Raw genomic sequence first — 24,218 nt, 5'->3', positions numbered from 1 at the left:
AGGGCCTCCACTCCTGTCTGTTCTGGGCCAGTCTCTGGTTTGGTTCAGGGTCTTCAGTTCTCCCTCCACCGTTCGTCGCCAGGTGTTCTTGGGTCTTCCTCTCTTCCGCTTTCACTCTGGTGTCCAGTGAAGGGCAGTCCTGGTGATACTGTCCTGCTGTCTTCGCAAGACATGTCCGATCCATTTCTTGTGACGATGGTCTCCATGCTCTCTTGATTGCACTGGGCAAGTAGCTGTTGGTTGGAGACAAACACACACACTCTCTCACAATTAACTCCACAACAATTTCATTTTCTTTCAGTTTACTTTTCAAATGTCAGCATTGGCTGCTGAAGGTTTACTCTTTGTCAGCTATCTGTACAAGAAATTAAGTAGTGTCAAACACTAACACAGTGGTTGGTGGTGGTAATGGTTTACAACAAAAGCATACAGTAAACATAAACAAGAAAATCAAGCTCAGCAGACTCACAGTTCTTAACATAAGCCTGACACCCTGACATTTTTGTTTAAACCTTTTTATAATTATCAACCTTTTGTTATTAAATACTCCAGTAGACAAAGGTTGAATTAATTATGCAGGTTTGATATATGTGTGTTAAAGTGTTCATGAAAGTGCGCAATGCTGATTTAGTCATTTGAACAAAATGTCAAGGTTTTCCGATGTTTTTTTAAAATGAAGATGAAGGTGATGAGAAACAGAATTAAAGCTGCTGCCTATCATGTTTATGTCACTGAAATGATAATGAAGATGCACTAATGATGGAACTAATCTGGCCTGTATTCTTTATTTCTAATCAGCAAAACACAGCAGTAGTGTGTTTAACTGCTTTACAACTGACTCAGGCAGAGACGACAACTGTTACAATCAGTCTGGGGGAAAAATGGCTGTACAAATTGAATTTTTTTTAAAAGATGAGAAAAAATGTCACTGATCATTTAAATTTTCTTACAAAAGAATGTGAGTATGCAATGCCTTGGCAAACACTTTGACCGGCAGTAATGTCCAGCCCTCAGTAAACACTGAATCGCTGCATGTTCTTTTTCAGAAGCATAATTCTGGTGACACCGAGTGTCGACTGTTTTGCACGTGTGTAATCTTAAATCTGCAGTAAATCTGAGCCCTTGGAAAATATTGAATCAATTTTATATTACTTTTGAGAAATCAAACTCTGAAAAGCGTACTTTCGGCAAGATGCTCTGGGGTAAAATTATGAAGACTGAAAGAACAGGTACACAAGGCCTTCCACATATGTTTTGAAAATAGAAAATATTGAATCAATTTTATGTTACTTTTGAGAAACAAAACTCTTTGAAAAGCGTACTTTCGGCAACATGCTCTGGGGTAAAATTAGGAACGAAACTGAAAGAACAAGTGTACAAGGCCTTCTACGTATGTTTCGCTAAGTTGTGATGACTGTCTCTGATGAAAGTTGGTGACTGTTGTGCGGTGGGTAAAATAGCAAGATCTAGATGTGGCACTTTTCAGGACGTGTACAGGTAACGTCATCAAATCTAGTTTTTACGTCACGCGTTGGCCAAGATCTGCAGTCTTGGTGGTAGCAAAACAACGTATGCATTTGGAACATTGGAGAAAAAAGTGAGTCATGGGTGACGCAATATCTACACGTACATGTACACGTCTTTGCTACACGTTCGACCATCTAGAACACTGTATTACTGAGTGTGGAAACATGACTGGCATTTCTTAAAAAATACTTCAAAAAGGGCTTTGATGCCTTGTTTGGTTATAAAAGAAAGTAAACCTAAATTATATATATGTGGGCGGGGATGTAGCTCAGTCGGTAGCGTGCTGGATTTGTATCCAGTTGGCCGCTGTCAGCGTGAGTTCGTCCCCACGTTCGGCGAGAGATTTATTTCTCAGAGTCAACTTTGTGTGCAGACTCTCCTCGGTGTCCGAACACCCCCGTGTGTACACACAAGCTCAAGACCAAGTGCGCACAAAAAAGATCCTGTAATCCATGTCAGAGTTCGGTGGGTTATAGAAACACAAAAATACCCAGCATGCTTCCTCTGAAAACGGCGTATGGCTGCCTAAATGGCGGGGTAAAAAACGGTCATACACGTATAATTCCACTCGTGCAAAAAAAAAACACAAGTGTACATGGGAGTTTCAGCCCACGAACGCAGAAGAAGATATATATATGGTAGTTAATGGTGTGACAATAATACTGTAGTTCTCACCTTCAATTCAATTCTAAAACAACAAAAAAGGTTTCACAAAAATTATGAAACAACCTACCTTGAACATGACATTGACTCTTTGATTTGCTTACTTGCCAATAATAAACTAAATTATGGAGTAAGTTATATTTCTACATTGATAATTACAAAGACTTTTCTGCTTGTTAATAAAAACAATATTTAAAAAAAATAAAAATCGTGGATGGCAAAATATGCCGACAAGGCAAATATTTAAACACTGCCGGCCAGATGTATGCCCATAGACACATGATACGGGCAAAAAGGGGATGGCAATTTTTCTTGCTGGCACAGACGGATAGACAATCTACGAGGAATATATGTGCAAATGCAAACATTTCAGGGACAGTGTCTGTAAGAAATATTTATAAATACAAGCTGCTGGAAGGATGATCCACATGTGACATACATCGGAAATATTTACACAGAGTATTTTTGTGCTGAATGAATTCCGTGTGTGTGTGTGTGTGTGCAGTGGAAACCCCCAATTTAAGACTCCCTCCCTTTTAAGACCCTGTTTTCAGACTTTTTGTGCAGAACCTCTGCAAATTTACCCCCATTTTAAGACTCCCTCCTTTTCAAGACCTGTTTTTTTCCAGATTTGTTTATGTCTTAAAAGGGGGTTCCTCTGTACAGACAAATGTGGGCAAATACTATGGTGAAGTATAAAGTGTCAAGTTGACTAGTGAATAAATAATGATGTATGCTACATCCTTCACCACAACCAAACCCATAATAATGATAGTACACAAATAAATACACAGAGAAATAAACATGATTTGTACACATTTTTTGTTTACACAATTTTCGTTTTCCAACTTTAGCTGCCTGGGTTCTTTCAGATAATAATTATTACATGGCAAATTGTTTCTAAAACAAAATACAGTATGAATCTGTGTGCACTACACCCTGTACTACTAAAGCTGCCCTTTCAAAACTCAAAAACATTTTTTTTAATGTTGATGTCTTCAATGATGATCACTGATGATCACTGAATAATGTTGTCATGTTTGATGAAGAAACAGCCTTGTTATGTCTGTCAAACAAAGTTGCCTTCCAAGGAAATAAACTTACAGGCATTTAGCTAAACAACTGAGAAAAACGAATTAATCCAGTAATGTATCAGATTTTTAATAGTCGCCCACTCTAATGTCCACCCACTTTATCCTCATGGTATTCAACAAGACTTTGTATTTACGTGTACTGTGGCATTGAAACTGACCCAAACTCTCTCTTTGGTATCATTTTTACCATTCTTCTTCTTCAGTGTTCATGGACTGCAACTCTCAAAAACACTCCATCTTTTGTACAAGTATTCTTACAGGCATGACCTTTTTTTCCCCTGCCAGTCATGTTCCTTTTTTGAGGGATTAATACCATAATTAAAATCTAACCCTTTGTCCGACAACGAATCAATCAAATAATGCATTATCAACCGTTTGTTACCTCCCGCAGTGGGGCACTGCGGTTATGAAATTAAAAGCCCCTCCTGTTTTTGGAACCGCAGGAGCTTTCTAGTTTGCTGTTAGGTAGATTTTTGGTTCCTCTTTCCTGTCATGCTCTCTTTTTCTTCATGAATTCTTTTCTTTTTTCTGCCTTCTTGCTCATTCACCTGTATTTTTTCCAAAAATCTCTTCTCTTGCCGCTTGTCTCGCGATTCATGTATAGTTTAATCTGTTAGTGTTCTGATGTAAGTCCAGCAGTAGATAGGTTAAGCCTATTTTAACATACTGGAAACTGGTAATCTTCCAGTAGGTATTAATTTAGTTTTACTAAAGCCTGCTGGGACACAAGTAATGGGTTAGTGCATTTGTAAACAGGAATCGCTTGACAAGTGGCCCCCTTCATCCCCCCCTTCCTCGTCCTGATATGGCTCTGCGTAGTCGGCTGGACGTTAAGCAACAAATAAACAAACAAACAAACCGTTTGTTACCATTACCAACTGATTTAAAAGGTTACAACAAAAAGTATGCTTGATTGGCACAGACCTTACTTGTAGCATGAGCTGTCTGTTTAAAATGGTTGAAGAATGCTGACCAAAACGGCATGTAAATCTTGAGACTGAAAGTATTTAATAACCAGTTTATTAACCTGATGTCGCTGCCCTACACGCCACCAGGCGTGAAAGGCAGTAAGTAAGTAAGTTATTAACCTGACTGTACAATGGAAAGGAATCAAAGTTTAGTTCTTCAAATGTTTAGACAATTTCAAACCAAAGTCCAAGTTTTTCCAACGGCAATCAATTCAGTGTCAGAAATATCATCAATCCAATGTCAAAATTCTGTTCAATCTACTGTCAAGGTCAACAAATAACGACCTTCAAGCCAACACAGTAATTTCTGAGGACGGTATCATCATTCATTCATCATATTCATATTGTTTTCTCTGAATTCAACCCAGCAAATCCTTTTAACTGTTCTTGTTGGGAGGAGGGAGAGAGGTGGTTTACAGGTATTGTTTCACAGGGTTTGACAACAAGATTCCTTTACATTAAAAAACAATAATGATAATAAAAATAAAACAAAAACGTTTCTTTCCTATGATACAAACAGCAAAGATTGATTCTGTGTATTTAATGCATGGATTCCAGTCGGTTACCTTTAGATCTCAAGTTTTGACTCTTCAATTTTAATTTCTCAGCCAGAATTTAAGCGAATCTCCACACTTCATTGATGGATGTCGCTAGCGCTAAACAGGAACTCAAGTAAATTTGTTTGAACAGTATCAAGTTGAGATAGCGCGCATTAATCATTAATTCTTTACACCAATTAATGTTTGTCATTTCGCACCGATGCTTTGCGCAAGCTGGGAAGACACAACACATCGAGTCAGTCCTGCCAATTCTGCGGTCCAGACATTGCACACTTGCCACTGTATGTGAAACGTCAAAAAAAACACCCAGACCTCCAAAAGAATAAATTCAGAAACAAATTCACACTATGTGCAAAATGAGAACAATTCACATTCTTTGCATGATACAACAAAATCAGCATGAGCAAAACACAGTTTCATCAGCTACTCCAAGCGCGCAAAACCAAAACGAAATGTACATCAATGTTAGCAGTCTGTCTCCGGTTCACAGTGGTAGTCTAAAACCAAGGTGGTTCTTAAAACGGGTGGGGCAGAAGTGATTAACAGAACTTAACGAGCAACAACAGGTTCCTGCAACAAACTCAGCAATAAAATCTTCCTTACACCAACTAGAAAAATCTGAGGTTGGTAGCATAACTGTACAAGGGACAAACGAAAACGCTTTTTTTACGTACACAAAGGCCTCTAACCCTATCAGGAACATTAACTGGTGATGTGCTAAAATGCAAGTGACCAGCTGATACTCTCCCTTTATACTGCAGGGCTAGGACTCTTGTGATGAAAAAAGAAGAAATCCCTTTTTTTCTAGGGGGGTTCGGGGGCATGCTCCCCCCAATTTTTTTTAAATGGTACATTAAAATCTTTGTAATCTGGTGCATTCTGAGACTAAAATTCAACTCGTTTGGATCAGGTGAAAAAGATATTCTCCTCACTCCTTCCCCCCCCCCAAAAAAAAACCAACAACAACCAACAACACACTTTCACACAACAATTGTAACATTGTAATGGTGCATACTTACGTAATGAACCATGTATCCATAATCCAATACTGGCAATAGTAGGATTCAATGCATTGAAGCTCAAAATGACTATTAGTTATCAGGAGTTTTCAGTCAGCACAATTTAACTCTCAAGCCTCCAGTGTTCTGTTCCATCTTCACTTCTCTCCATATCATTCAGTCAACAAGTTATAGATACTGTGATGAAATGGGACGCGGAAAAATAGATTACTTTCGCGGAATTCGTAAGTTCTGTCCACGGAAGAGTCCCACCCCTGATAATGATAGTCATGTTTGCTGTGGGGAATAACGCTGTTAACTTCTCACACAAACAGAGGGAAAAAGACAACACAAACAAGGCCATGTTTAGTTTTCTCCCATGAAGACAGGCCACAAAAATAAATCAGAAATCAGTTACGTACAGATTCTTTGTACAAGTGCTGGTGTGATGAAAAGGTATAGGCGGAGTATGAAATTGAAAGTGACCACAAAATCTCTTGCAATTTTAAAATGTTACCAATAAAAAAAAAGCATTGTACTGCCCAAGATCTTTTCTGGAAATTTTTTTTATTAATGGAAGATTGCATACATCAGTGAATGTTTGAGTTTCGAAGCACAATAGGCTTAATCTAAAAATGAGAACATTTAGTTTTGACAAGTTCTGTGTAGGGTTATTAGAAATGATGCTGCCTTGAAGTCTCCATACTGGCATTCAATTACATGTAATTCAACATCTTACATCAAACCTGGCAATATAACATTGGTACATCAAATCTTTTTACACACTATTTACAAGCATATTCACATTTGGTTTTTCATTTCATCGAAAGAATGCACAACCAGGCACAGACTCACAACTACCTAGTTTTATGCCACATCACACAATCCTTACACATCCCTGCAACTACCCAGTTTTCAAACTTTTGTGCTACATCACACAAATCATCAAACCACTGCAATTACCCATCATACACACATTTCTTCATTCACACACATCATCTTATCAACATCTGAGAGAGTGTACTAAACACGGTCTTAGTGCTGGATTTTTGGCTGCATGCAGTTCAGGGGTTGCTGCTTATGAACCCTTCTCAGTGGACAATTTGTCAAACCAAACCATCAGATGTTCACCGCAGGGTAATAATACTCTCAAACATGCCTGACACAGATTAGAGTTTGTCAAGACAGCTCACCCATTGGTCACTTAAAAACTTTTCTACTCAAAACAATGCCAGGGTATTATTTTGTTGAAAATGAGCCATCAAATGCACAAGTCGGAGAGAACAGGGCAAAAACTGGCACTGGCTTCTAACTCATTTTCTGGCAAGATAGATGGCTTGCACACCAAACATTGAACGATAAAAGCGTCTCCATCCTCCGAGGGAAATGTACAAAATGCTGAAATAAATAGCACTGCATCCACTCCAGTCTTAACTCATTCAGGGCGCATCTAAATTGTCCCCCGTGTTCCCTCCGGGCGCACGATTTTGACCCATTTAAAAAAAGTAATAAACAAATCAACAACACAAGATAACCTTACCTACCTTACATTTTTTCATAGTTTGAAACTTGCTCTTTCAGAAAATATATGAAACATTTGAAAGAACATAGCTTTTGTTATCTTCACATCCAGTCAAACTACATCTTTGAAGCAAAAAAACAAAAACAATTTCTATGTCATGGGTTCATCATACACAATGTCATGATCGACACTTTCATTGTCCGAATCATCACCCAAATCATCGTCCATTGGCACAAACTCGTCACCAGAATATAAAATATCATCTCCACTATCATCATCACTAAGGTCAAGATCAGAACCGTCCTGAATAACAAGTTCTAGCACTCTTTTCAAGTTAATCCGTCTTGTAGCAGAACCATCCGCCATCTTGGAAAAGTCAAAACACGTGGGTTGCACACCGTCAAAAAATCAAACATTATCCCAACAATTGAAGGGAAGGAACTGTTTAAAATGAATGGTACCACTGTAGACAGGCAGAAGTTTACTGTGGGGGTTGTTTCCCTTGGTCAGCGGGGCCGTTCACACCACTAAAAATTTGTTACATACGTCGGATCGTAACATCCGAGGTGCCGGCAACACAAAGCACAGCTGTCGGATTAAGAAGTCTGATACAACGCGAATGAGTTAAGCTTAAAACCAAATTTACTGTATTCAACTCCACACACACTCGCATGCACGGAACACATACACATGCTGTAAGCCTTCCACAGTTCAACATACAAAATGTCATCAATTGCACACAAAAAAGATAAACAAAAGACCCAAAAGATGTAATACGTGAGAAGGGGGAGGGGTAATGGGGTATGGTCAAGAGACAGATACAAATTAAAAGAAACAGGAAAAAAAATGATGACCCACAGCAAGCCTGGTTTAAAGTAAGTACATAAAGTCGTGAAATTCGTGCAAGTACCTAAAACAAACATGGGTTGCTGGTACATTGCACTCATACCTTAGGCTGAAGGGTTTCAATAAAGCTCCCTCAGTAATGTTATAAAAAGTCAAGCTAACCTGTGTTCTCAAAACAGTATCATAATCTAAACATGCATTTCTCAAATGTTCAAATTCAACAATCAGAATTGTTGACACTTTCAAAAGGGGCAGAAAGATATCCCTAAAATATCCCAAGGCCACTCAAACATCGCATTCAGGACCGAGGAACTGACGCAATATACATCTAAGGCGTTACACATTGAATGGGAACAACTTTTGTCATGTGTCCTGAGAAAGTGTGACAAAGCACAAAGAGCCAGTTCACACAAGGTGGGGTCAGATCTTGAAAAAAATAAAATAGGGCTGCAAGAGATATAAAGCAAGATCTGCACTATTTGAACTTAGCATCTATGCGAGTACACACTGTGCACACTGACACACACACAGAGTGAACACACACACAAACACACCGGCAAGATTTCACACATTCCGTAAGGCTTCAACTGTCTTCACAAAGTTGCAGAATGCATGTACAGATCCAAACTAGACTTCACTGTTCAGCACTCCACTGCACACTTCCTTCCAGACAGTATCAACAGCCTGCTCTCTGCCAGTGACATTCACTTAAAAATCATTCACAGAGCATTCACATCCTTCAATCAAATCATCAACTATAACTTTCTGATTCTACCAAAGATTACACACATTCTTCTCTTTGAAATTGTCACACACCAAATCTGGTTACATACATATATAGTCCAAAACGTACCCATCTCTCGTGAAAGATAAATAATTTACTGCTCCAATCAGGCAGTGACTAGTTAAACCGTACATACATCTCATGTAACCGAGCCGTCCCTAAAGGGCTCTCAGCGTAACCATAAAAAGGTTACGCTTCAATGAGTCCATGGCTTTCAAACAAATTACAGCATCTAGTATTTCAAACTTCAACACCAAATCTAGCAAATCAGTAAAAAAAAAAAGGGCAGTTATGTAGACTTGTCAAAATGTTTGCAAAATCACAAGGTAATGTAGTTAAAGTGTCACTGAAACTACAAGCACAAAGTTCTTGACAGTCATAACTAGGTGACAGGGTAAACTGCAAACAACAAACGTTCTGCATAATCCTGTCATGCACAAAAATATCCATAGTGAAATTCATTTCAATTTTGGTGGAAGAAATAAAACAGAAGCTGTTGCAAGACTTGGTTGGCAATGGCACCAAATGGTCCTGAGACCAGAAATTACATGCTGCAAACCCGATTTACTCTGTTTATTTAAAGACATGCACACAGCAGACATACATACACACACCCCCCTCTAATACTCTTCCCCCCCCCCCCCCCCTTCCTCCCCTGGACCACCTCTGGCTTCAACCGTCATCATAATTTAGACGCATTTTATACAATTATTAATTTCAAACATTTTAAGAAGCACATACAATAATATCTGCAAGGCATCTGCTTCAGTCTGGTTACTTCACCAAGCAGACCATGGCAGTGTTTTCGCTCACTTGTCTAACTAATTACAATGGTACCTGTGATGTCAGGCCCCTCTGATGAGAGGACACCTCCCACAAAAGGACACCTCTTGTTCATAATATACCTGTCACGATAGGCCACCTGCAATGTAGGGACACTCCCGCTGGTCCCAAGAGTGTTGGCCTTTTATGGCAGGTACTAACTCCTCTTTTACCTTGCACATTTTTCTGTTCACAATATTGCAAAAGACAGGTACCCCTGTAGGACCTCCTTTTTTTCCTGGCACATTTTCCTGTTCACAATATTGCATCTCAACGCTTTTCCCCCAAGTTAGGCACTGTGTAAGTGTGTGTGTTTAGTTTTCCTGGATGGGTCACATCACAACACACAGCGGGTCCTGGAGAGAACTTTGAGATTTCGTCCGTGCTCAGGTTAGCGGTGATTGAATGAAGGGTGAAGAATTGGTCCAAATAGGCTTTTTTTTATTTGAGTCTCATCTAAAGATCCCTTTGATCTTAAGGATCTTGCCCAATCTCTGCTTGGCTGTGGCTTGTCCCTTCTTGGGTTTCTTGGCTGAAAAGAAACAAGGTATGTATGATAATAACGTCACACACACACACACACACACACACACACACACACAGAAAGAAAACTAAATCTAAACAACAAAATGACTGTGGGTGAGATTAACTAAGTTGAAAAACAAAAGAATTCTGTTCTCACCAGTCCAAGGACAGCACACACACACACACACACACACACTCACAGAAACATGCACATTTCCACCAATTTCAGGGCCAGATCCGGAACCCCACCCCTGGAAAAAGCATGTACCTTGCTTTGACTTTTACTAGTTTTAGCACCAAAACAATGCTGCTCTTAACCCTCAAAACAAGGCCCAGAATGCACCAGATTGCACAGATTTTAACCGTTTTTCAAAAATTTTCCAGGGGAGCATGCCCCCGGACCCCCCCTAGTTCGCGCGCCTGCAAAGCAGGCGCGCGCTTGTGGCTTAGCTGATTTTCCCCCCCAAAAAAGGAGGAACCCTCCCCCTTACAACTCATTTGGTCTGGCCCTGACCAATGGAGGCCTCTTTAGGGGTTTGATTGTTCACTCTTCTGGTCTATCATTCCATTCGTCAAGTATACAATGAAGACATTGAGCCTTCTACTTACTATCACTGCAGGGCTTTCACTATGCAACCTTGGCAAGAATGTTACTCCATAAATCTGGCCACAATATTACTCCACATCAACCCCGAAATACCAAACATTCCACTCCATCTTGACCAGAACTTTACTCTAAATCAACTACAGGGGAACCCCCCCCCCCCCCCCCCCCCCAGTTCAAGACTCCCTCCTTTTTGACTCACATGCGAAGCAAAAGTGAGTCTATGTACTCACCCGACCGGCCGTCCGGAAAACTTTAACGTTGGATATTTCTTGGACACTATTCAGTCTATCAGTACCAAATTTGGCAAGATGGTGTATGATGACAAGGCCCCAAAAAACATACATAGCATCTTGACCTTGCTTCAAGGTCAAGGTCGCAGGGGCCATAAATGTTGTCTAAAAAACAGCTATTTTTCACATTTTCTCTGAAGTTTTTGAGATTGAATACCTCACCTATATATGATATATAGAGCAAAGTAAGCCCCATCTTTTGATACCAGTTTGGTTTACCTTGCTTCAAGGTCAAGGTCACAGGAGCTCTTCAAAGTTGGATTGTATACATATTTTGAAGTGACCTTGACCCTGAACTATGGAAGATAACTGTTTCAAACTTAAAAATTATGTGGGGCACATGTTATGCTTTCATCATGAGACACATTTGGTCACATATGATCAAGGTCAAGGTCACTTTGACCCTTATGAAATGTGACCAAAATAAGGTAGTGAACCACTAAAAGTGACCATATCTCATGGTAGAAAGAGCCAATAAGCACCATTGTACTTCCTATGTCTTGAATTAACAGCTTTGTGTTGCATGACCTTGGATGACCTTGACCTTGGGTCAAGGTCACATGTATTTTGGTAGGAAAAATGTGTAAAGCAGTTCTTAGTGTATGATGTCATTGCTAGGTTTAGTTATTTGACCTTGACCCTGAAGGTCAAGGTCATGTCAAGGTCAAGCATGTGAGTCGTATGGGCTTTGCCCTTCTTGTTAAGACCCTGTTTTCACAGATTTTCTTTTCATGTACTTTTGTGAGAGTCCACAGCAGTGCTGTGTAAATGTACCCCCAGTTTAAGACTCCCTCCTTTCAAGACTTGTTTTTGTTAGATTTTTGAATGGTCATAAAAGGGGGGTTCCACTGTAATCAATTCCTAGCATTCTCCCCACCCTGACCAATTTTGTCTGAACGCAGGTTAAAGACATATCACTCACGTTTAGGTGGAGGTGTGGCGGGGGTGTTGTCCACAGCGCGCTTGACCCCAGGCCTGAAGGCGCTGCCTGCCCCCATGAAATCCGTGGACGGTCCCGGCAATGGCTTGACCTCAAACTCCGTCTCTACGATCTTGCCCTTTCCCCCTGGAGACTTCTTGCCCAGCTTTTTGGGCACCTGTGCGACAAGAAAACACCAGACGATCATCAAATAAAACAAGGCCCCAAAAAATCTCCCTATCCAATTTACCTTTCCATTGAGACCACCTCTCTACAAGGACCACTTTTTGTTGGTCCCCTGGGGTGGTTGTCACACACACGTTCCACTGTACTTTGTTTCATTTCTTGCTGCCCAAAGAATGAACACACCATAAACAACTTGTATTCAGTTGGCCGCTGTCAGCGTGAGTTCGATCCCAGGTTCGGCGGAAATTTATTTCACAGAGTCAACTTTGTGTGCAGACTCTCTTCGGTGTCCGAACCTCCCCCTGTGTACACTACATTGGGTGTGCACGTTAAAGATCCCACGATTGACAAAAGGGTCTTTCCTGGCAAAATTGCTTAGGCACAGTTAATAATTGTCTACCTATACCCGTGTGACTTGGAATAATAGGCCGTGAAAGGTAAATAGCGCCGAAATGGCTGCAATCTACTGGCCGTATAAAATTTCATCTCACACGGCATCACTGCAGAGCGCCTAGAACTGTACCCACGGAATATGCGCGATATAAGACTAATTGATTGATTGATTGATTGATTGAACTTGACTGATAGTTTTCTTTCAAATCACAAGAACTTCGTCATTTCCAATAATTCTATCCCCTCTGTCCGCTTTCGACAAACAATTTGATTCAACAATAACTCGATTTAGCAACGTGTGAGGTTCACGGTCTTACTGAGTGAATCTCACACAGTCGCTCTTCTTTCAGTATGTGATGTCACTTCCATGGGGTTACTTCAGGACTATGCCCTTGCTTCCATCTCTAGCAAAGCGAAGAACTTACCGGTGGAGCCTCAGACAACTTTTTGGCGGTAGCAGCAAGACCGCTTGCAATGGCCTGATTCTTCACCCCCACCCTGTGACTCCTCTCCTCCCCCTTGGTTGGCACTGCTACCCGCGCTGAAACACAGTATCACAACATGTAAAATCAGGACTGCATTAACACTGTGTCTAGTAGCTATGGCTCAGAGATATACATACATGCTACTCACTGGAGGAAAACAGATTAACCACAGAAAATATAGTACTGAAACAATTATCAAACAAAGTTTGTATGTGTGTGTTTATTAATTAAATCACAGTCTGTACCTAGTTGGTTGGTTATTGTGCTTTGAATGTCTCTTCAACTAATATTGCTATCCGAGACCAATGCTAGTTTGCTTCCTTTCTCAAGATTAGATCTAAGGACTATATCTGGTCTATCTATATCTGGATAAAAGTTGGTTCTTGTGTATTTCCCAGTACACATGTGTTAGTTTGAATGCCCAAAGCTATGTTTCCATATTCCGGCGAAAGTCGCTAGTGGCATCGCGTTTTTGTCACCGCCGTTGCTCCGCTAAATGGAAACGTAGCTTTAGAGAATGAGGAATATCTGAACTTGCGACAATCATACCTTTTGAGGATGAAAGGGGAGTTCATGTCAATGCTTCTTATTCTCTCATGTGCTAGGAGACTAGTTCAGCATAACTCTTACTAACAGTTGTTGTCCATATCTACAGCGTTTACATCCCTTTGTTTCTTAGATATTTTTATTTCATTTACTCAATTATCCCAATTCTGGGATAGTGGGGCTGCTCCCTCCCAGTGGAAAGCTAGCAGCAACAAGAGTTGCGCTGCCCAGGTGTGTGCGTGTTTAGGTGTAATCAGCCACCTGCCCTTATGGCAGAATGACCAAGGTCTTTTAAGCGCCACTGGTGACACGGGGGTGGGACATGGATACAGTCTCTGAGTCTCGGCTGGATTCGAACTTGTGACCCTAGAATCACAAGTCCAGTGCTCTACCACCTGAGCTAGCCCTTTGCTTCAATGATTCCAATGGCAAACATGACAGCAAGTGGCAAGCAGACCAGGCTGACATGCAGTGTAAAATGTTTGTCAGCACACAGCCTCACCTTTAGGATTCCAGTTGTCGTCTTTCTCCTGAACCTTGGGCTTGCTGCCTAGCTGTTCATCGTCCGACAGCTCAAACGATGGGTACACTGCAGGGCAAAAGTAAAATCATTTTACGTTTTCTTTTGTCTTTATGTAACCACTATCAAGTCAGGCATACTTATATATACAAGAAGAGCAAACGCTCGATCGAGTCACTTTCGCAGTTCTGAATATTATATGAGGCATCAGATGGACAGGAAGAAATTGCTATTCACAACACAATGCATACCTGAAGAATTCAAGACATACCTGTGACCTTGAAAAAGGTCAAAGGTCACCAAAGCAGACGTCAAAGTGTAGAGGTCACTGGGAGTCACGTTCACATAAAATTTGAGCCCGGTCACTTTTATAGTTTCCGAGAAAAGCCCAACGTTAAGTTGTGTGTTGCCGAACAGAAAAGGCTAGTTATCTCCCTTGTTTTTCTGATAACGTTCGTAAAAGGCTACAGATGTAAATACTTTGATGTAAAGAATAATCCTACAAAGTTTCAATCACATCCGATGAACTTTGTCAAAGATATAAAATGTCTAATTTTTCCTTTGACGCTGACCTGTGACCTTGAAAAAGGTCAAAGGTCAATGAAACCATCGTTAAAGTGTAGAGGTCATTGGAGGTCACGACTAAACAAAATATGAGCCCGATCGCTTTGATAGTTTCCGAGAAAAGTCCAACGTTAAGGTGGTGTCTACGGACGGACGGCCGGACGGCCGGCCGGCCGGACAGACTAACACTGACCGATTACATAGAGTCACTTTTTCTCAAGTGACTCAAAAATTCTACAAATTTGAAGATTAAATCAGGCGTACATATCTATAAAATTCTACAATTTTGAACATCGACACTCGTGTCAGTTTGGAAATGAATTGAGCCAACAATCCCCACTCTACAGAGAAAGCAGCCAGGCTGCAGATGTTGGCGTGTGGCCAAGTGGAAGGATGCTCTCATCCCCTGTAGATGTTGGCGTGTGGCCAAGAGGAAGGATGCTCTCATCCCCTGTAGATGTTGGCGTGTGGCCAAGAGGAAGGATGCTCTCATCCCCTGTAGATGTTGGCGTGTGGCCAAGAGGAAGGATGCTCTCATCCCCTGTAGATGTTGGCGTGTGGCCAAGAGGAAGGATGCTCTCATCCCCTGTAGATGTTGGCGTGTGGCCAAGAGGAAGGATGCTCTCATCCCCTGTAGATGTTGGCGTGTGGCCAAGAGGAAGGATGCTCTCATCCCCTGTAGATGTTGGCGTGTGGCCAAGTGGAAGGACGCTCTCATCCCCTGTACATGTTGGCGTGTGGCCAAGTGAAAGGATGCTCTCATCCCCTGTAGATGTTGGCGTGTGGCCAAGTGGAAGGATGCTCTCATCCCCTGTAGATGTTGGCGTGTGGCCAAGTGGAAGGATGCTCTCATCCCCTGTACATGTTGGCGTGTGGCCAAGTGGAAGGATGCTCTCATCCCCTGTAGATGTTGGCGTGTGGCCAAGTGGAAGGATGCTCTCATCCCCTGTAGATGTTGGCGTGTGGCCAAGTGGAAGGATGCTCTCATCCCCTGTAGATGTTGGCGTGTGGCCAAGTGGAAGGATGCTCTCATCCCCTGTAGATGTTGGCGTGTGGCCATGTGGAAGGATGCTCTCATCCCCTGTAGATGTTGGCGTGTGGCCAAGTGGAAGGATGCTCTCATCCCCTGTAGATGTTGGCGTGTGGCCAAGTGGAAGGATGCTCTCATCCCCTGTACATGTTGGCGTGTGGCCATGTGGAAGGATGCTCTCATCCCCTGTAGATGTTGGCGTGTGGCCAAGTGGAAGGATGCTCTCATCCCCTGTAGATGTTGGCGTGTGGCCAAGTGGAAGGATGCTCTCATCCCCTGTAGATGTTGGCGTGTGGCCAAGTGGAAGGATGCTCTCATCCCCTGTACATGTTGGCGTGTGGCCAAGTGGAAGGATGCTCTCATCCCCTGTACATGTTGGCGTGTGGCCAAGTGGAAGGATGCTCTCATCCCCTGTAGATGTTGGCGTGTGGCCAAGTGGAAGGATGCTCTCATCCCCTGTAGATGTTGGCGTGTGGCCAAGTGGAAGGATGCTCTCATCCCCTGTAGATGTTGGCGTGTGGCCATGTGGAAGGATGCTCTCATCCCCTGTAGATGTTGGTGTGTGGCCAAGTGGAAGGATGCTCTCATCCCCTGTAAATGCCAGGACGCCTTTGATGATTTACAAGATGGTCTACACAGGGCGCAAGTTGGCTTTAAAGGGGCAGTGTTTGCACATTGTACAAACCATAGCTGACTGCTAGACTGATCTGCTGATGTGTAAATGATGGTCTACATGGCACGGCTATTCCCAGGGCTTCATTTCTGCCCCCTTAGCTGCAGGCAGGCCAAGCTATTTGTATCACCTCAACCTTCCCCCACTGCACAGATAACACATCAGCTTGGTGCTAGCGACTGATAAGTTACCTCTGCCAGTAGCGCGGAAGCATTTGGGTGTAACAAGCAAGCGAGCTTAACTGTGTGCTGGCTGCAGCTGTTGAAAGCCTTATGATTCCCTTTGCCTTGGATATTTTTAACTCGCCCTTTCCACAACTAAAATGCAAGCCAGGAACAGCTGTGATGGGAAGGAAGGTACATTCATTCAACCCCAACCTTTACCCTCAAGCTGAGACAACCTCACTCACTGTACTCTCCGTCCTGGTAGCAGTCGGCCATCAGCTGCTCTTCCTCATCCTTGACCCCTCCCTTGAGCATGGCGCCGGGCCGGAAGACGCCCTGCGAGAGGGGGGCGAAGAGGGGGTTGGACCTGCTGCCCTGGCTCATGGACAGCATGCCCTCGATGGCCAACATCTGGGACTGGGAGGTGGGCGACGTCCTGTGAAAGATAAGATAAGATTTCACATAGTCCAGTGAGGTTACCCTCATGGAAATTTGGGCTACTTTGTTCGGACAGCAAGTAGAGTCTGCACAAAGATGACTCTGGGAAATAAACCCCTCACTGAACATGGGGATCATGCCGATAGGGACAACTGGTTTTGAAGCCAGCGACGCTACCGACTGAGCTATTTGTCCGCCCTAAGAAAACACATTGAAAAGATACCAAACTGTTTTCTTTTGAAGCAGGCTCCTGGCACTGTGACTGAAGAGGAAAGAGGTGTTATCAGGGTTGAGCTGCTGTGAACAAACTAACAAACAAACAAACAAACAGTATCTGTAACACAGAAAAAACAACAAGACAATCAACAACGCAGTAGCATGAAATCACTCTAAAATCCTATACTTTCAGACTTTCGGAACACACTTCCAGGCCTCTGTGTTCACGACACCTTTCTTGATAAAAAGATTTCAGAGTGTTCTCAGTAATCAGCCTTCTGCCACCAAACAACACAACCTGTGTCATTATCTGCATATTTCTTATACACTGTATTTACTTGAATTCTTCTCTTCTTCTTCTTGTTCTACTAAATTATTTTCCCATGCAACAATCAACAGAAAAAATGACAAACAATGACCACCACCCTGTAGTTCAAGCACAATAAATCTGCAAAATTATGAATAGCTTACAAGACATCATCATCCACTTTGAAGGCAGTCTCTGTTCCATACCCGCTGGCTTCCAGAATGTCGGCGATAGATCCGTTCAAGCCGCCTCGAATGGTCGGCATCTGTAGACGCCAGGCCAGAGAACCCTCCTTACCCAGCTGTTTGGCAAGTTCTGGCGGGATTTCCTCCTTGCCTTTTTCACCAACTGTTGAAAGAAAGAAAAACAAAAGAAAGAAAATTAAGATTACTATTGGACAATCAAGTGTGACAGTAAAGGGAAATAGAAGGGATGAGATTGTGACCAAAGTAGATGCATTACATCTGTTGCTTGTTTTGTTTGAACTAAGAAATGGGTGTTTTGCAAGGTGTTTTTTTGCACACCACTCATGAATAAAGTCAGCTTTTCAGGCATTGCTATAGCTTTCTTGGGAACAAAGATGCTTGACGTTTTTGTTAAATAATCAAAACAGCTCAGGGAATTCTTCCAGTCAGCATAACTTTTGAACGCAGAATAAAGAAGTAACTGTATAGTAATGATAAAATTTTTTGATCTGAAGTCTCCTGTCACTCAAATGATGTTTTTTTTAATGCAGCTCGTGCTTAACTGTGAAAAGTGTACGGCTTTGCAGGAACATTCAATGACATTCTGAACAAAAATCAAAAACCCGAAGCAACAAAAATTCACACGACTCACTGGACAGCTTGACTCGTAAAGACCCAGGCTTGATAGTAGTGCTCTTGCGGTTGGAAACCGCGGCTCCGGGCGTCTCATCCACCACCAGATCGTCTTTGTCACTGTCCTCATCCTCTTCTTTGACGGCTGGCGGCACTAGCAGCTGGAACCCCACGGGTTTAGTGTCTGCTGCCGCCCCTTTGCTGCCTGAGGGCCTGCAAGAAGCCGTTCTACATAGCAACGCGTCAAAGGAAGCTTAAACTTTTGGACTACAAAATGCTCTTTTACACCGAGTCACTAGTAAACAGTAAACTAGTCAAGTACATCCCGTTTGCTGCCTGAGGGCCTGCAAGAAGCCGTTCTACATAGCAACGCGTCAAAGGAAGCTTAAACTTTTGGACTACAAAATGCTCCTTTACACCGAGTCACTAGTAAACAGTAAACTAGTCAAGTACATCCCGTTTGCTGCCTGAGGGCCTGCAAGAAGCCGTTCTACATAGCATGGCGTCAAAGAAAGTACAGATTCTGGGCTTCAACATCCCCCTTTACCAAGTCTTGGATAAACAGCTGTGATCATTATCTCTATCATAATTTCCATTATGGAAGGATATTCATCAGTCTTTCCTAGCAAAAACTTGTACAGTGGAACCCACCTCTTAAGACTTCCCCATTTTTCTCACCTTACTTTTTCACATCTTCTGCTCATTGCGTCCGTAAATTTGTTTCTTCAAATTTGTGACAGTTCCAAACTAAAGGTTGGTTCTACTAGACTGCAAATGTAAATCTGGTGCAGCGATGAGCAGGACTGTTTGTACTGAACTGATCACTCATCCAAGCTATATTCTGAGCAAACAACCACACAAAAACAATGAATGAAAAGTGTGTTAATCCCCAACACCCCCCCCCCCCCCCCTCTTTATCTACCAAACTATAAAACTTAACAAACTGCTAATGCAGTCTTGAATATAAATCGTCAGGAATCGATCACAATCAAACTAAACTGTACAAGTCTTTACCCTCAAAAACAAGCAGACCTCGAAGATGCCCACTTACTGCACAAACTTTCCGTTGGAGACGCGGAATTTGAAGGGCGCTACGGGCTGCTTCTGTTCCGAGTTATCCCCCACCTCCACCTCCTCCTCCTCCTTCATCTCTTCCTCCTTCACCTCCTCCTCCTTCTTCTTCTTCTCTGCAGCAACAGCAGCACCTTTCTTGTTTTTCTTGCCGCCGGAGCCTTTTTTATGTTTGGTCTTTTTGGTGTCTGGCGGTTTGGCAAGCGCTCCCAGTTTGATTGGCGGCAGTTTTTGGTCCTGTTGCTTGTCGACTAACGCACCGGGTTTGGGGATGCGGACTTTTAACATTGTGGGTGCTGGTGCTTCATCCTCATCATCCTGTAGAGAAAATCAATGCAAGAATTTGAAGGTTTGTGCTCAATATTTAAAATGTAAGACAGACTGTCGTGTTTTAAAGTTGACCTTTTTATCTACTAAATAAATGTTGCCACAGCTGTAACATACAGGCCAAAAGGGATGCAAATTCTCCTTATACACCAAAGGGGTATAAGAGCTCTGTAATGAAACAATTAAGTAATGAAAATGTAAAACCATTAAATCGCAATGACCAACCTCAAAGTTATAAATTTTCTCGAGCTCCTTCTTGTCGATGACGGGGCTTTTTAACCGATCCTCCGTGTGCTGGTGGAGAAGGTCAAGGCCAAGGATCTCTTTGGGGGCAGCCTGCTCCTTTTTCTTTTTCTTCTTGCCAGACTTTTTTTCTGCCTTTCTCTCTGTCTTCTCTGTCTTTCGAGGACTCTTGCTGGGTGATTTCTGTGGAAGACCAAAATAATACATGTGTAAGCTTCAAGGTATAGAGGTGAGAGTCATACAATTCAGATCTGAATAACAGTGATGGATATCATCTCTTCCAAGCAAGTTGGGAGAGCACAAAAATGTCATCTCCAAACCCAAGAGAACAGAGATCAGTTTAGTTTGTGAATCAAAATTAAAAATGGCAGCTGTGAAAATCATTATCATTCAAATGTAATTCATCGGCAGCACTACTAGAAATAGAACCCACAAGACAAAAGCTGATTCAGCACTTATACTTTAATCCACCAACATTTTTACAAAATTGTCTTTTTCCCAACTGAACTGTCCTGATTGAAATTTAAAAATGTGTGAGTTTGTTTGCAGCTTCTTTGTTCAATCTTTATCAACTGAAAGTGATGCATCATATACCTACATGTACTGACATGCAAATACTTTTCTGCGAACAGACACAGATACAGATAAACAGACACACGACAACAAACTGAGCAAGACACACACACACAAACACAGACAACAAACTGAGCAAGACACACACACACAAACACAGACAACAAACTGAGCAAGACACACACACACAAACACAGACAACAAACTGAGCAAGACACACACACACAAACAACAAACTGAGCAAGACACACACACACAAACAACAAACTGAGCAAGACACACACACACAAACACAGACAACAAACTGAGCAAGACACACACACACAAACACAGACAACAAACTGAGCAAGACACACAAACACAGACAACAAACTGAGCAACACACACACACACAAACACAGACAACAAACTGAGCAACACACACACACACACAAACACAGACAACAAACTCAGCAAGACACACACACACAAACACAGACAACAAACTGAGCAAGACACACACACACAAACAACAAACTGAGCAAGACACACACACACAAACACAGACAACAAACTGAGCAAGACACACACACACACACAGACAACAAACTGAGCAAGACACACACACACAAACACAGACAACACACTGAGCAAGACACACACACACAAACAACAAACTGAGCAAGACACACACACACAAACACAGACAACAAACTGAGCAAGACACACACACACAAACACAGACAACAAACTGAGCAACACACACACACACACAAACACAGACAACAAACTGAGCAAGACACACACACACAAACACAGACAACAAACTGAGCAACACACACACACACAAACACAGACAACAAACTGAGCAAGACACACACACACAAACACAGACAACAAACTGAGCAACACACACACACACAAACACAGACAACAAACTGAGCAAGACACACACACACAAACACAGACAACAAACTGAGCAAGACACACACATACAAACACAGACAACAAACTGAGCAAGACACACAAACACAGACAACAAACTGAGCAACACACACACAAACAACAAACTGAGCAAGACACACACACAAACACAGACAACAAACTGAGCAAGACACACACACAAACACAGACAACAAACTGAGCAAGACACACACACAAACACAGACAACAAACTGAGCAAGACACACACACACAAACACAGACAACAAACTGAGCAAGACACACACACACAAACACAGACAACAAACTGAGCAAGACACACACACACAAACACAAACAACAAACTGAGCAAGACACACACACACAAACACAGACAACAAACTGAGCAAGACACACACACACAAACAACACACTGAGCAAGACACACACACACAAACACAGACAAAACCACAATGGGGAAAAAGTCTGTACCTGCACATCCCACTGTTTGACCTCCGCGTTCAGCTCCCTAATCAGTTTTCCATACTGGATCCCCTCCAGCTCGCCTGGTGCGTCTCTTCTCCTGGTGTACTGTGGTGTATGAAATATGGTATTTGACAAATATACAGACATGATTAGAATGTCTAGGTTTCCAAACAAATAAAAAGGACACAGTTTTGATATAATCTTATCTTTCGCAGCTTTTCTGAACTTCAGTACAAAATCATATATAATCCATGTAAGTGAACAAATACACCACACCTACTCAGCCTGCTTTTCCGCTTGACAAATAAGAAAGTGCTGGACAAAAAAATTAAGTTACTGCTCTGAATTCTTGCCTGCATTTTACGCATATATATCACAGCATGTCTAAAGAAACTTTAAAAAAAATGTTGTTTGCAACCTTTTAGGCCATTTCTACCCACAAAATATGTTCGCATATAAGCCAAACAGATACTTGCAAAAACTAAAACACAGTAAAAAAAATTACTTTGCAGAATATTTACCCATGCCACTTTCAAAAACATGTTAAAAATAAATCTAAGGGAGAGGTGATAGAGTAAAAAATACAAGTATGGTCCAGGATTCAACCATTTCTTTGGTCATTTCTGCCAGAAAAAAACAACATCAGGCATATTTGTATGATGTACATGTACATTGTACTAACAAATACTGCACACTCTTGATTTTTTTTGTTTGATTTACCTTTTTTTGTTAAAGTTATATCTTTGTTTCAAAGCCCTCTGGGCCCAAAACAATAAAATACTTGACTTGACTTGATTAAAAACTGTGGAAGTGATACAGAATTAAGGTAGCCTTAGAACAGCTGGACTTCATTTACAGTGTGATCTTTTTCCATAGATAATGTCACGATTACTGGCTCTGATCAGGGCTGAGATTCCAATACACACTGATAATCATTGAGACAAAACTAGACAGACTAGGTACATGAGGTGTTAGCATTTCTAGGTACATGTCTAGTCCAGGGGAAAAAATAATGACAGACTGCTATAAAAACACTAGAAATATGAGCCATTTTCATTTTGATAAAGTGTGCAGTAGTACCAAGGAAAACAAATCCACTATCAAAATATACCCAGGAAGTAGATGCAAAACTGCGGTACATGTACAATGTATCAAAAAGAGCATGCAAAATGTTAGGTGCCATGGCTGAGTAACTACAACTGGCATTAGTACTGCCTCTCTTCCTCGCAACTAGTAGAAGCTCTCTTATAGAATGCACACAAATTAACAAATTTACTTAATTGTCACAGTCACAAACTCTCTTTTACACATCTACAGTCACATCGGTCTGGGAAAAAAGGCATTCTGAGAGCCTCGTTGGGTCAAATAATGACAATTTTCGTTAACATCTGAAAGGTTTTTAGTAAAGTTCCAAGCAAATCGTACACACACAGAGATAGACAAAGAGGGGAATCATACACAGGGGGACAGGCACAGGGGAGACAAAGACTTCTTTTGTGACAGGTTTTACTGTATACATAGCTCTAAGCAGCTGCATCTAGCGGACTAGCAAAGCAATTGTACAAGTTAGAAATTCACTGCTGTAAAAAAATATTTTTACAAAATTAAAAAATCCAGTTGGCTTCATGCAACAAGCAGCACCCTCAGAAAACCTGGACCTATTCCATCTGAATACCACATCTGCTAGAGCTACTACAAGTGTTGGATTACTACCCATGAATAGGGGAAATGTCTAAACATGCACTGTACTAACAGTGAGTAATTTTTCTTCCCTTAGAATTGGCATTACTGTGTGTCACTGTCAGTGCTCCTTTAACTTGCCCACATGGTCTTCAGTTTATATCCGAAAGGAATAAAGGAGGGAATGGAAAAATGTTTTGGAACACAAGACAGAAAACAAAAATTCAGACAACAGAATAAACAGGGGAAAAAGTTAAGAGATGCACAAAGGGGAAAAGTTGTGCGGCAGACCTTGAATAATGTTTCCTCTCAAGTCTGGACAGTGTGTGTGTGCATGTGGTGTGTGTGTGTGTGCATGTGTGAGTATGTGTGTGTGTGTGCATGCATGCATGCATGCATGCGTGTGTGTGTGTGTGTGTGTGTGTGTGTGTGTGTGTGTGTGTGTGTGTGCATGCGTGCGTGTGTGTGCATGC

General features: G+C 41.8%; 1 protein-coding gene and 1 long non-coding RNA gene across 3 annotated transcripts in view; both read right to left on the bottom strand.

Annotated features, from left to right (window-relative positions):
- Positions 1 to 285: 285 nt before the first annotated feature.
- Positions 286 to 9,593, bottom strand: LOC138964302 (uncharacterized). The gene is made up of 3 exons (XR_011455069.1): positions 4,373 to 9,593; positions 4,154 to 4,311; positions 286 to 3,666 (listed from the first exon to the last, which is right to left on the bottom strand). It is a non-coding gene; the product is annotated as an uncharacterized lncRNA (long non-coding RNA).
- A 25-nt stretch (positions 9,594 to 9,618) lies between these two features.
- Positions 9,619 to 24,218, bottom strand: part of LOC138964300 (lysine-specific demethylase 7B-like) — a 36,103-nt gene continuing 21,503 nt past the window's right edge. For both annotated transcript variants that reach the window (XM_070336213.1, XM_070336215.1), the window contains 10 exons: positions 22,072 to 22,170; positions 20,089 to 20,289; positions 19,517 to 19,854; positions 18,485 to 18,678; positions 17,812 to 17,995; positions 16,932 to 17,122; positions 14,238 to 14,324; positions 13,130 to 13,245; positions 12,129 to 12,303; positions 9,619 to 10,316 (listed from right to left, as the gene is read on the bottom strand). In XM_070336213.1, coding sequence (XP_070192314.1) covers positions 10,237 to 10,316; positions 12,129 to 12,303; positions 13,130 to 13,245; positions 14,238 to 14,324; positions 16,932 to 17,122; positions 17,812 to 17,995; positions 18,485 to 18,678; positions 19,517 to 19,854; positions 20,089 to 20,289; positions 22,072 to 22,170 — 1,665 coding nt within the window. In that variant the 3' untranslated portion in view covers positions 9,619 to 10,236. The remainder of the gene's footprint in view (positions 10,317 to 12,128; positions 12,304 to 13,129; positions 13,246 to 14,237; positions 14,325 to 16,931; positions 17,123 to 17,811; positions 17,996 to 18,484; positions 18,679 to 19,516; positions 19,855 to 20,088; positions 20,290 to 22,071; positions 22,171 to 24,218) is intronic.

The sequence above is a fragment of the Littorina saxatilis genome, linkage group LG4, assembly GCF_037325665.1.
Source record: "Littorina saxatilis isolate snail1 linkage group LG4, US_GU_Lsax_2.0, whole genome shotgun sequence".
Lineage (NCBI taxonomy): Eukaryota > Metazoa > Mollusca > Gastropoda > Littorinimorpha > Littorinidae > Littorina > Littorina saxatilis.
Note: the sequence above shows the minus strand (reverse complement) of the source record. Positions and strands in the feature narration are given on the sequence as shown.